The 12,349-nt window shown below is 42.0% G+C and overlaps 1 protein-coding gene across 1 annotated transcript in view; it reads right to left on the minus strand.

Moving 5' to 3' along the window:
• PCSK1 (proprotein convertase subtilisin/kexin type 1) overlaps positions 1 to 12,349 on the minus strand; it is a 245,307-nt gene that overhangs the window by 171,081 nt on the left and 61,877 nt on the right. The window contains exon 2 of the mRNA XM_086960929.1: positions 10,362 to 10,466. Coding sequence (XP_086817055.1) covers positions 10,362 to 10,466 — 105 coding nt within the window. The remainder of the gene's footprint in view (positions 1 to 10,361; positions 10,467 to 12,349) is intronic.

The following is a 12,349-nucleotide window of genomic DNA, read 5'->3' on the forward strand; positions in this document are numbered from 1 at the left end:
GCTTCGGTGGAAAACACTGAAATATCTCCGTCTGCAGGCACCTGGCAGTGCACGTGTTAAGTGGCCTCCGTCTCCCCATAGGGGAGAAGCGGCGCAGTGCAGCGTGTACGGGCGCTGGAGGCTGGCAGCACAGTACTGCACTCCGCGCCAGTCCAGGTGGTGCTGTCGGTGCCCAGTGTCTCAGCTGCTGCTGCGCTATGGACACAGCGAGGCTGCTAGCGGCATCGGGACCCCCAGGGCACAGCGGAGCAGATAAGAAACACAGTGTAATGATGGGGCCCTAGGCCCTCATGCTGTGGTAAAGACGTGACACGGACACTCAGTAAGGGGTAGCAAGCATGGCCATGAGCACGTGCGCTCGGCCTCTTTCATTGGCAGCGTCATGTGACACCATGACGTCTGTGGTGGGTGGGTGTAAAGTATATTACATCACTCCTGAACACTAGAACGTGTCCATGCTAGGACACTACACACAGCATTTACACCAAAGCATACTAAGAGGCAGCCAGAGGGAGAACGAAATTTCTAGCGTGGCAAAGTGGCAATGTTCTGAAAATCTGGAGCAGAAGTTACAGCAAGCTGTGATTTAAGGGTTCATTGTTACAAAAACTAGTGTTGAGAAGATGGCAAGTGAAATATTGCTAGTATAGAGTTTTGCGTTCTTTGCTGCAGCGCCTAGAAGCGGGGGAGTTTGTCACGCTCGAATGGAAACAGTGAAGATAAAGTGACGTTCCGCATCGGCATAGCGGCATGAGGCACTTTAAAGCAGGCTCTGTAAGGACAGGTTATGACACCTGAATCACAAATCTACCTGATGGACGTAGTAGATGACAGCGGATGTAAGAACTGTCTGGGAGGCGAACAAGTGTCCTTGACGCAAACAGATGCTATGATAAGGTGGAGTCTCTATTTTGGTATATCCGCCTTTGAAGCCTTTCTTTCATCTTTAAAATGTCCTGGGTGTAACTTTTTTTTTCAATTCGTTGTTTTGTAAATAATCACCATTGTAATTGTCAATTGTATTCATGTAGCGCTTCCTATACCCTGACAAGGCTTTGAAGACTTCGCTGATCTTCAAACCGTCTTTCAGTTTAGAAGCATGATCCAAATAAAAACACTTATCAAGAGATGAAATGGAATCACCGAGAGCAGGACATCAGTGCGCCTTACAGGAAGATTGCACGCTTAAGCGCTTTAGTGTGCAAAAGAGAAGAACTTTGCTCGTCTACTTCGGGGAGTTTAAAACAGCCGCTCGAGACCACCAGCTGCACCATTCGGGTGATATCGGTTACATATACACAGGACAGCAGACCTGTCTCTCACTGTCCACATGCCACAGATGGTGTGTGGAGAGCGCCTAATGCTAACACACAGAAGTGTATATAGCAGTAGGGCGTTCCCTGGCAGCACATCGATGGTGCAGGCTGAAGATCTGTTCATCCGAGAGCCCTTAAAATTCCCACAGATGCCCCCATACAGCTGAGCAGTCCCTCGCACGTACATAGATGGTGCCCGCTCACTCCTTCGGGAGGAAAGTTAGTGCTAAAATTCACCCAGATGGCGTCCACTCTTATTATATATTTAACAAGAAAGCTATAAGCTATGCCCTTAAAGTCAAACATGCGTAGATCGTGCAGGCGGGTGTCTTAGATAGCAGGGCGACCCTAGCCCACCTACCCCCCCATCAACACAACCGATTTCGCTCACTGACACCCGAGGCAGCAGCACTGTCCTGTACATAGATTGTATATGGTGTTGCTTTAAGACAGCACAGCTATACCCGGCAGTGGTGTGACCCGTGTGTCATGAACACTAGTGCAAGGAAGGGAATGCCCCCTCCCCCCAGCTGCTGTAGTTGAATTGTAAAATAGAGCAATAATCAGGCCCGGTGCACCACTGCTCCTGCTGCACCCGGGGGTACACTCAGTTTCTACACGAGCCTGCCTCAGACGGCACACCCGGAGGAGGAACGAGCTCTCGGTTGGTCAGGCTGCAGGCGCTGCTGATGACGGTCTCGCAAGTGTGAACGCCGAACGTGCTGCGCAAACCCTCGCCGTGTGTATGAAGTGTGTGCAAGCAGATGCAGTAGCAAAAGAAAACCGTGTATTCAAGCAGGCTGGGGAGGCAGGTGGAATAGGAAACGGAAGTGTAACCCAAACACACAAATTAAACCTGCAGATCAATTGTGAAGCTGGCCGCGCCCATGCACAGATTGTAGCTACCTCTTTGCACAGATTGTGCTAGCAGCTTGAATCTGGAGAATGCTCAGCTCTCCCTAAGTGTGCAAAGTGTGCCACTTGATGAAATATGACGTTCAACTCTTGTGAGACAATTGCACTTGGTGGTGAAATGTGATGCACAGCCCTTCCCCGGTGTGGAAATTGTCATTTCCTGAGAAGCACAAACCTTTCTAAGTGTGGAGATTGTGTCTGCATGACAAACATGAAGGCGGCGAGGTTCCATATCAGGTATTTTGCTTTCACAAGACAGCATCACCATCTAAATACAAGCGGCACTCAAAGCGATCGCTTTCGGGATCACTATTGTAAAAAAAACAAGCCAGCGAACGGCGCGAGTGGTGCGCGCGCGCCACTGCGACACACGTGACGGCCTATTGGTGTCTATTACGCGCAATAAGCGCGTAATAGACACCAATAGGCCATGGGCTGAGCAATGCGCCCACCTGTGGCCTATTACGTGCAGTCTTTCATTAAAAGACGCATGCAAGGGCCAATAGCTGCCCACAGAAGGAAAAGCACATGCACAAGCTTGTGTGATTCCAAGGGCAGTTTACAAACCCCGTTTTTCAATTACAAAATGTGCTCGTGCTGCGAAGCACTGCTATGCAGTGCAACGCAGGGCGCGAGCCCTAAAAATAACTGTTTGAACCTGAAGCTGCAGAGAAGGCGTGAATGGGACAGGAGACACCTATAGCAATGCTTGAAACCCCATGCTGATGTCAGATTAGTAGATAATCCAATGACCAATGATCACACAGGAACCATGGAGTCCATTCACAGGAGACCAGAATACACACACGGAAGGGTGATCTGACCAAACCGAACACACACGCTTTTGTCAATCAACATTTAACACACGTTAGCTAAATCTGTATCTCTCTCTCCCACCTTCCCTTCCTCCATGTTACCTCGTCCCCCACTTGCTCTCCACAGCCAACTCCCTACCCAGTTTTTTTTTTAAACTGCATTAGCCCTCTGTCAAAAAAGTGGGTTAGCGCTATTACTAAAAAGTTTGTTTTGTGTAGCTTTTTATTTACTAATCCATCTCAGATTGGTAATAAAAAAATTTAAAAAATGACACTTCATTTTGTAGTGCTGAACATTTATGTTGGTGCACACCTACAAAATGAAGTGAGGGCTGCAATATAGCGCGTTTTTACATTATTTTCATGAATGGCTAAAAATCATTGTCAAAGCTGAATGGTCTCATAGGTGAAACCTATTGGCTTTGCCAATGCTTGTTACAATTACCAGGAAAGTTAACTAAGTGAAAGGCAAAGGAAATAAATAGGCGCTTGTTTATTTTGCTTACGATTTTATGACACACGCAACAGAAGTATTTTCTGAGGAAAACTGTGGACATTTTTATTGTCTGGGGATGCTATAAATTGCTAAGCCTACTTTATTATCTTGTTTAAATATTGCCTTTTGATGTATTGATGAATCCTCTTTCACAGTACGGCAGTGAGCAATGCATGCAGTCCATCATATACTGTGTTATTTTCATTTTGGTTAAAGCATCATGTTGCCTAGAAATCTTGGAGAATCTCACTGGATTGTGAATTTTTTATTTAATGTAACTTAGCAACCTGAGTAGCTGCAATGGCTTTATCTTTTGTATATGAAAGCACAGAACTGAAAACATGTTTTGTAATGAAAATGGAGGAATATGGCAATCATCGATGCTACATACATTGTTTAATTTTACATATATTATTTAATCCTATATAGAAGGACGCAATAAATGACAGTGCTGCATATGTATAATTATTAAAAAACAGGGCAGGGATAGATGGGCATGCAGAGGGTAGAGGATGTGACCTAGAAGCAGTCATTCCAAACAAAGCATTGGCATGGATATTGAAGTCTGCCACCATACGTTGTAATAATAATAGTTGCCAAGAAGATATTAGGTATGTAATGGGTGTTCATTATCGACAAATTTATATAGCTATAAAATGGCTTTCCCCACAGGAAGTCCTGCACACTATAATACAATGTAACTCAACTACCTCACATCATGCCATGGTGCAGGGTGTTATACTCACTCACCGGGACGACTACTGCACCTGTCTGTATCTAGGTCTTCCTTCTCATCTGTGTTCATGCTTTCTACGTATTCAGCTTGCCACAGTCTGTCTTATTTTTAACTTCTCTTCACATTCCCATATCTCCTTTTTATAACATCTCTTCACTTTCCCTTTTTAGGTCGAGCCTAGCAGCGCGCATGTTTGCTCTGCAAGCATGATGTATCAACTCCGGGGGCTTAGACTACGCTGACCGCTTTCCATTTGTTCTGCTGTGTGCCTGTCTAATTTGCTGCTTGGTGAAAGATTGCTCTTCGTCCCACCTTTGGGTGTGTTTTACCCTTCGTGGAGACTGGCCCTGTTACATGTCCCATTACTTTAGGATCTATTTATCCATTGTTCGGTGCACTCTTTTTAGGGCTCGCCTGCTGTGCGCATGCGCACAGCTGGCGAAGCTCTATAGGGGCTTAACCCCTTCGCTGCGGCGGGTATTCCGCCGCAGCGCTAAGGGGGCGGGGGGTCGAGCAGCGCTCGCATGCTCGTGACGGAGCCGCTCCGTCACGAGCCGCGGTTGAGCTGTGCTCGTGACGGAGCGGTTCCGAAACGAACGCGCCCGCTCAATAGAACGCGCCGCGCAGGCGCAAAATTTGCGCCGCGCCGAGCGGGCCATGACGGAACCGCTCCGTCATGAGCACAGCTCAACCGAGGCTCATGACGGAGCGGCTCTGTCATGAGCACAGAAGGGGTTAAACAGCGTTTAACCAAGCACGATTCCACTGGCGATTTCTTGCAGTGCATGTGCTTTTTAGGTCATTGCGCAAGCGCAAGCCCTAAAAAGTGTGTGCACAATGCCACCAGCCGCCTGCCTGCCTGCCTCGCATTACCACATCAAAGGCAGCTTCTCAGCGTGCGCTCATCCCCTAATTATTCACGGACGGCCGGCCGTACTTTCATTTTCACGGCTGCCGGCCGTGTCTCCTTTTATGCATCTACTTTAGTTTGCATTTCTCTTCTCGTGACTTCTGGTGACTTGTTTTAGTATGCACGCGTTGCTTTTTGTTTACTGTTGGTAGTGGATTTAATAGTCTCTGCAGGAGAGAGCGAGATCATCAACAGAAGCAACTGGTTTTACGTTTTTCAATGCGACCCCCCATGCACTCCCGTTAACAGCAAAATCAAGCACAACTCACATTTAAAACATGAATGCCAAATGTGTCACACAACACAAGCCCTTTCATGCGCTCTTGACAGTCGGACTCCTACATTAACTGGGAGGGCACTGGCAAAGACTATGAAAAACTATCAGGTTAGTGAACAATCTGGCATACGTAGACCGTGATTAGCATAATTTCAACCTTGTAGGTGCATTCGAAAAGTAAACACACATTTTTCACCAAATCCATAATTAGCCTCTTACTTCTAAGTAAAAACAAAATCTCAAAAGTTGAACGCAAACAGGATCAGCTAAATCCAACCTATCTATTATGGTATGTCCTTCAAGAAATATAAAAATGAAACAAGGTGCACTAGGTTGTAAGCACTTGCACATCTTGTCAATTGCCATACAAGCAGGAGAAATACTTTTTTTTTTTTTAAATACGATCATTCTCTCGTGATGAAATAAGAGACCCGACCACCCTCGATGCCTTGCAATTATATTACATATGTGCTCAGGAGCCAAAATAAACATTTCCATTTGTAAAGGAAGGTTATAATCTTCCTTCGAATCGGTCATATGTGTACTTGCAGGCATGGAAGCAATTTTTACATGATATAAAAATAAAATCAATACCCCACCAGTCTATCTGCAAGGAATATGCAATTATTAAGAAATGCTGCATTTTGTTTATATTTTTAGCCCTAGGAGCGAGATACGTCAAAAAACAGAAAACTTAAGCAGGTGCAGTTTCATGTAAAAAAAAGAAATTTCATAAAAAAAAAAGCTTTGACAAAGTCAATATTAGGTATGGCATTGGTTAGCATTCTTTTGGCTTGCCAATGTTGGATTTGCCACGTTTGTTTTGATAAAAGGTTATTGTTGAGGAAGCTGCGAACCCTCGTTAACATAGAATAAAACAAATTGTTCACAAGCAAAAAAACATTTGTATCTCAAAAAGAACACATAGCTATAGCAGTCCCTTGCACGAAGAAACAAGTCATTGAACGTTTTTAGCTGCAACACTTATTACAAGGGTTGAATGTTTACTGACATCGGATTACTTTCAATCAAATGTATAGAAACTGGTAGATTAGATACATCCAAGTCACGTAAATACAAAACATGTTGCATTACAAATGCTATAGTTGTCACATTTGCGAAAGTTATCACTATTGGCATTGTAAATGACAAAGCTGTTAATTTAACTAATTGAAAAAAGAACACATAAATAAAAAAAAAAAACATTTATAAGACCAATAGCTCAAACTTTCCTAATGCGAGCCCTATTGCATTTATAATGCTTGTTTTCCTTGAATGGTCCCGTGCCATTTATCAGTTGCCGGTGGCCACTCTTGTTCACGTTGCATTTTTCTGTCTATCTTTCCACCCCCATTGCTTGACTTTGTAAGCAATCTACACAAGTGCTGAGGTGACTGCTGCATGGGTCATCCCCCAGTACTCTCGTCATTGTCTTTGTATCAAACAATAAGACTGCCCCCTTAATCTTTATGTGTGGCAGCCGTAAGCCTTTCTTTTGGTCTGCTTCCCACGTGCTTCATGTTTTTATCATCATGGCACCTTGTTCACGGATTCCGAGCTATATCTGAAATTGAAAGGCAGGTAAGATCTCAGTAGAAAATCCTTGCTATCTTTCAGGATTATCTTTTTATTTGAAGGTTGTCGTGATATAAATAACTGCTTTCCCGAGTCTGTACGCCAAAAAATCCTTCAGCCTTGTAACCTGTGGTGCTTGCCTATCTTATCATCAGACTATGGCAACCACCTTAGATGTATATTGATTGCAGGAAAATGTCCTGCTGTGTAAAGTGGTTGCCCATTAGGTGCCATACACACTCATTCATCTTATTAAAAAATGTAATTGCAGCAAAAAATGTATGTTCATTAAGGAAACCTGCGTAAATGTCACATTGCACATCAGAGGAACAGTACGGAGCGGTAGAATGTAGAAGTTTTTTTCTTAAACAAAAGATGGACCATGTAAGAGGAAATGAGAATGTATTTTCATGCGGTTTAAAACAGACGCCATGTTGTCAGTACACACCACCTCCCTAATTCCACCGGCCGCCCTTATAGAAACAGAAGCCATACTTGCAATGGCTTGTCCTTCGTCTTAGGTCTAATAATACAGTTAAAGAAAAAGATAACAACTGGAAATGTCAGTCTCTTCAGGTCATTTTTCTTATTATTTAGCAATAATTGACAGAAATTTTAAACAGATATCAAGTACTTTCAAATAAACAGATATGTATTTATTAGAACTCTCATCTCACTTGTGCGTAGCATTGTTAAAATTGACCTGTAACGTCCAAAGTAGAGGCAGAACTGGGAAGACGCTGCATGTTATGTGGGTCGTTGCATGGATTTATTTTTTGGGAGAAGTAGGAAAGGAGAGTAGCACCTAGGGCTGTAGGCTTTGCTCTCTCTATATAGAGCCAGGGGGAACTGCAGGCATCCCATAGTGGAAATAAGATAAAGAAGATACTCCACCCGCTTCCCGAACTCAGCGGAATTTGACTGAGTTGATCTGTAACTCAGGGGAATTCTGCAAAGTGAAACTCTGCAAGATCTACCCACCCCTAGTAATAAAAGTGTTGCCATTTTTATCACTTTTGAAATTAGCTTCAATTTGACAAGAAATGAACTTGTGGAAAGGGTCACATAGCTACTCAGGTTATCCATATTGTTACAACAAATATTTAACCAATTACATAAGAGAATTTCACTCTTCAAAATTGTGCAGTTACCTGTACACTGTATTAAATACATGAACTTCTGAAAACAGCATTGTTAGTAAACTAAATGTATAGAATGACAACCTTTGATGATGTATTCATGGAGCACTTTTTAAAGAACATCTTTTGCATGGGTGCGTTGATCAGAGGCTAATGGTGATTGCTTTTTTTGCTCAAAGCACGCAGTTAGTTGTGTAATGAGGATAAAAGCAAGTAATAGTTGGTTTTACTCCGCACACGTTGGCAAATAAAGCTGTTGGTACATTGTACACTATTCCACTATTTTGCCCTGGAACTGCCATGACTTCCATCTTTGTTTCATTTTTGCAATGTGACACTTTGCTGGACATATCAGGCCTAGTCATGAAGGTAAATGTACATGTGTATCTTCAATCATATGTACATGTACTACTACACCGAGGTGTAACTCAATTTGCAAGGTGCAGATTTATGTCTCCATCACCTACAATAGGATTTGCATGTGAATAATTACTTTTAATGGAACATGCAGGTGGAGATCTAGGCCGCTGCTTTTCCTATTGGAAAGCATAGGAACATTTATTGAAGTGTTCTTTAAAAAAACATATTTTCATGTAGAATACAAATGTAAATTGTTACAATATTTATTACCCAACAAACAATCAATTAAAATGTTACAGTACATTAACTCATTAAATGTGTATTAAATAATGAATACATTTAAATATATTAACTATTTATAAATCATTTTTAACCAAGAGTCACACAACCATTGTTATTTTTCGTTAGTGTGTTGTAATTGTTTTGTTTCTTGTCTGAGTGTTTGGTTTCTGATCTAGGCTCAAATAGCACTAATGGATCCCCAAAGTCTTGTTTTCCCTTCTATAATCCTTGAGATTGTTCTATACTTATTCTCATACTGTTTTCATGGTTCACAGATTTACTACTGTTGCTTTTTCTTGATACCTAATAACTCCAGGCCCAGTGTCACTGGGAGAACAGTCTCTGGTTCTCCATGTCCCATTTCCAGGCGTCTCCCATTCACCATGTCTCCCAAGAGCCATTGGGACATCCCTGCTTCAAAAGCTCCATGATCTCAGAATCCATGTCCCTCACATTGTCTCAGCTTTCCTGAGAATTAAACAAACTTTCTCCTTTATCTGTGTTTCTGAGATTGACATTCAGCATAATTATCTATATGGAAATAGTGGTGCTTGTACTGATGAGCCTGTCCCATTTAGAGTGGTGCCAAGAAATATAAACAGTGTATAGTGATCACAGAATTGGTCACAGAATTTGATCAGTAGGTGGATGGCGTGATCTGGTGGCCCAGGCAATCAATCACACTGAATACGTTTATATCCTATGGACTGCTGGGAAATGCCTATCTCTACTCAAAATGCAATACCTGGTTGTGATTCCTTGTAATGGATCTCCTGGTGTATTTAACTCCCAGGAGAGTTGCACCTACACCTTGCAGATCCTATGTATACCAAAATCAGATTTTCCTGTTGCATCTGATATGACATTCGATGTGGTGTACCTTCAGGCACCTGCACCATACACCTTTTTCGTCCTTGTCCTATCAGTGTCTCCAGACAGGGTCACCTCTGGATGGAGTCCGATAAAAGATATTATAATATATGGTGTGATGTGGTGCTGTGTGATGTGGAATTGGTTGGAGAGACGATGATTTGCTGTCTAGTGTAATCTGGTTTTAATACAGTGTCAAATGATATGATGTTTGCTGGTGTGAAGGGGGTTTTATTGTGTTATCTGCTGGCACATGTATGGAGAGATAGTGGTGTCAAGTGATGGTAGCATGATTAGAGGTGAAATGGCGTAGGGGTGTGCTGGAATGTGATGATTGAAGAAAGACTGGTTTTGTGTTAGTGTGGTGTGGGATAAAGATGTACGATATGGTTTGGTGGGATGGTTCCTTGATAATATATGTAATACCTAGTGTGACATTGTTGCGTTCTCCATAAGACAACAACACAAAAATATATAATAATGATCACCAATCTGCAGTAATTACAACAATAATTTATCAAGATTGTAAGTGTTTCAGAAAGGTGCAATACTCAGCTCATTATTTTTTCTTCCAAATAAAAAAACAAAAAAATATTATTTTTAAAACCATTAGCATTTTTCACACAACCTCGTTTAGGTTCCACATAATATGTGTAGGAGTAATACTTACACGCTCATCATCTGACAACCTCTTTGTTACACGAATTGCACTTCTTTTTGATCTTCTCGGGTGACTATTATGTCTGAATAAATAGTGATTTTCAAGTGATCCAATCTGAAAAAAAGAGAAAATGTAAACAGTAACTGTAAAGAGTAAGGTCACTGTCAACGTTTATGAACTTAATTATAATTTCACGTATACCCTTTTCAGAAGCACTCCAGAAAGTGTTATATGTCAGGATATTGTTGTAAGAAATATTTTCTGACGTAAATATCATGCCCTAAACATTATTTACAAAACGATTGCAATATTGTATGTAAATACTATATTAATGAAGTGATATTTTGGAAAGTACATTTAGGATTGCATAATGAAGGCAGACGATATTCTGATATTTTATATTCTGGTAAGACAAGACATGGAAAATTCAATGCTTATAATGAAAGTTTATACATTGTGGATGACAGTAAATATGTGAATTTTGTGAAAGGTGCTCTTTGAAAACTAAAATCAATTCATGAATGTCAAACCTAGCATGCTGAAGAAACATTCAATCCCCCGCCCGGTGCCTAGTGATTAGCAATTCTTCGCATATGTTCATGAGTGTGGTTTCAGTGCTACGATGGGGCCATAATCCAGGCTGATAATCAATTGGTAGTCTGTTCATCTTGTGGGGTACAACGAACTGTGTGTTGACTGGCATTTCTAAGAATATGGATGCACAGGGCGGAGGAACCGAGAGGTCTAATGCTTACTCCTGTAGCTGGGTCATTGGTGGTATTTTTAGACAGCAAAAAGATGATGTAATGCTTGCGCCTGCAAGTGACTATCCATCATTAGGAGTTTTGTTGATGAGTGGTGTATAAATGGGGGAAATGATAAGTGGAGCAGTTCTAGCCATGCTGACGCAGCATATATCTCAATGCAAGAACATTGATTAAAAATTCACATGAATTTGGATTCAGCCAGAATATGAATTGTCTGTATTTGAATATGGTGAACCAGACAATAAGTTGTAGCTCTCTATATCAGGTCAATTGATTGCGCCACAACACAGTCAATTACTACAGTGCACAGCTAACATGATTTCCATTCTTCAAGCAATTATTATATTCATGCTATTTGTAGGCTCCGCATTTCAAAAGAACTCATAGTTCCCGCATCTTTAAAAGGAGTTTTTCTTCTGGAGACAACTCATCTTCTTCGGCAACATCTTCCTACATATATCCACAACATGTCCATCTGCAATTGGATTCTATTATAGTTTATGTTATTCTGCTTTGAAATTCTAGGGAATATCTGTTAAGAATCCAGATAATTTTCATCCCAGTTTCCAGATTTGGCCTTGTGTCTTGGGTGAAATTACTTTGTACTGCACACATCATAATATTTTCAAAGTGTTGAAAAGGTCGAGAATTGGGAAGGATAAATTAGTGAATAGAAAGAACATGCGACTGAATCTTGTCAAAGGAATATCTTGGTTATTGACCATCAAATATGCCAACACTCCCATGTGTATCAAAGGAACAAAGGCATGGTCAAATCTCTGTGCCTTTTTGAAAGCAAAGGCTTAACATTAGATCAATAGTGCACACTTTACCCGGAAACCGATCCCAGGATGCTTGTTTCTGGTCCAGGGAGGACCAGGCCTGGTAGTTCGTACTGGACTGTTCCCATGAGGAACAGGCTCAAGACTGATTTGCATATGGCTGGGTCCAAATTGGGGTGGCAAAGTGAGCTAAAGAATCATGATGGATTCAACCCAGAACTGTGACTGGGGGTGAATGTCTGAAATGTTTGAGCACGACATCCATCATCTCCTTGTGTTTGCTTTGTTCGCCCTAAATTGGCAGGGTATGCCCAGACACGGGTCCCTTGCTCACTTTGCCACTGGATTCAAGCTAGCCTGGCTGATGAGGAGTTACCCTGAAACTGGTCCCAGGATGCTTGTATCGGTCCAGGGAGGACCTGGCCTGGCAGTTCGGGCTGGACTGTTC

Source organism: Lissotriton vulgaris, chromosome 3_1, assembly GCF_964263255.1.
Source record: "Lissotriton vulgaris chromosome 3_1, aLisVul1.2, whole genome shotgun sequence".
Classification (NCBI taxonomy): Eukaryota; Metazoa; Chordata; class Amphibia; order Caudata; family Salamandridae; genus Lissotriton; species Lissotriton vulgaris.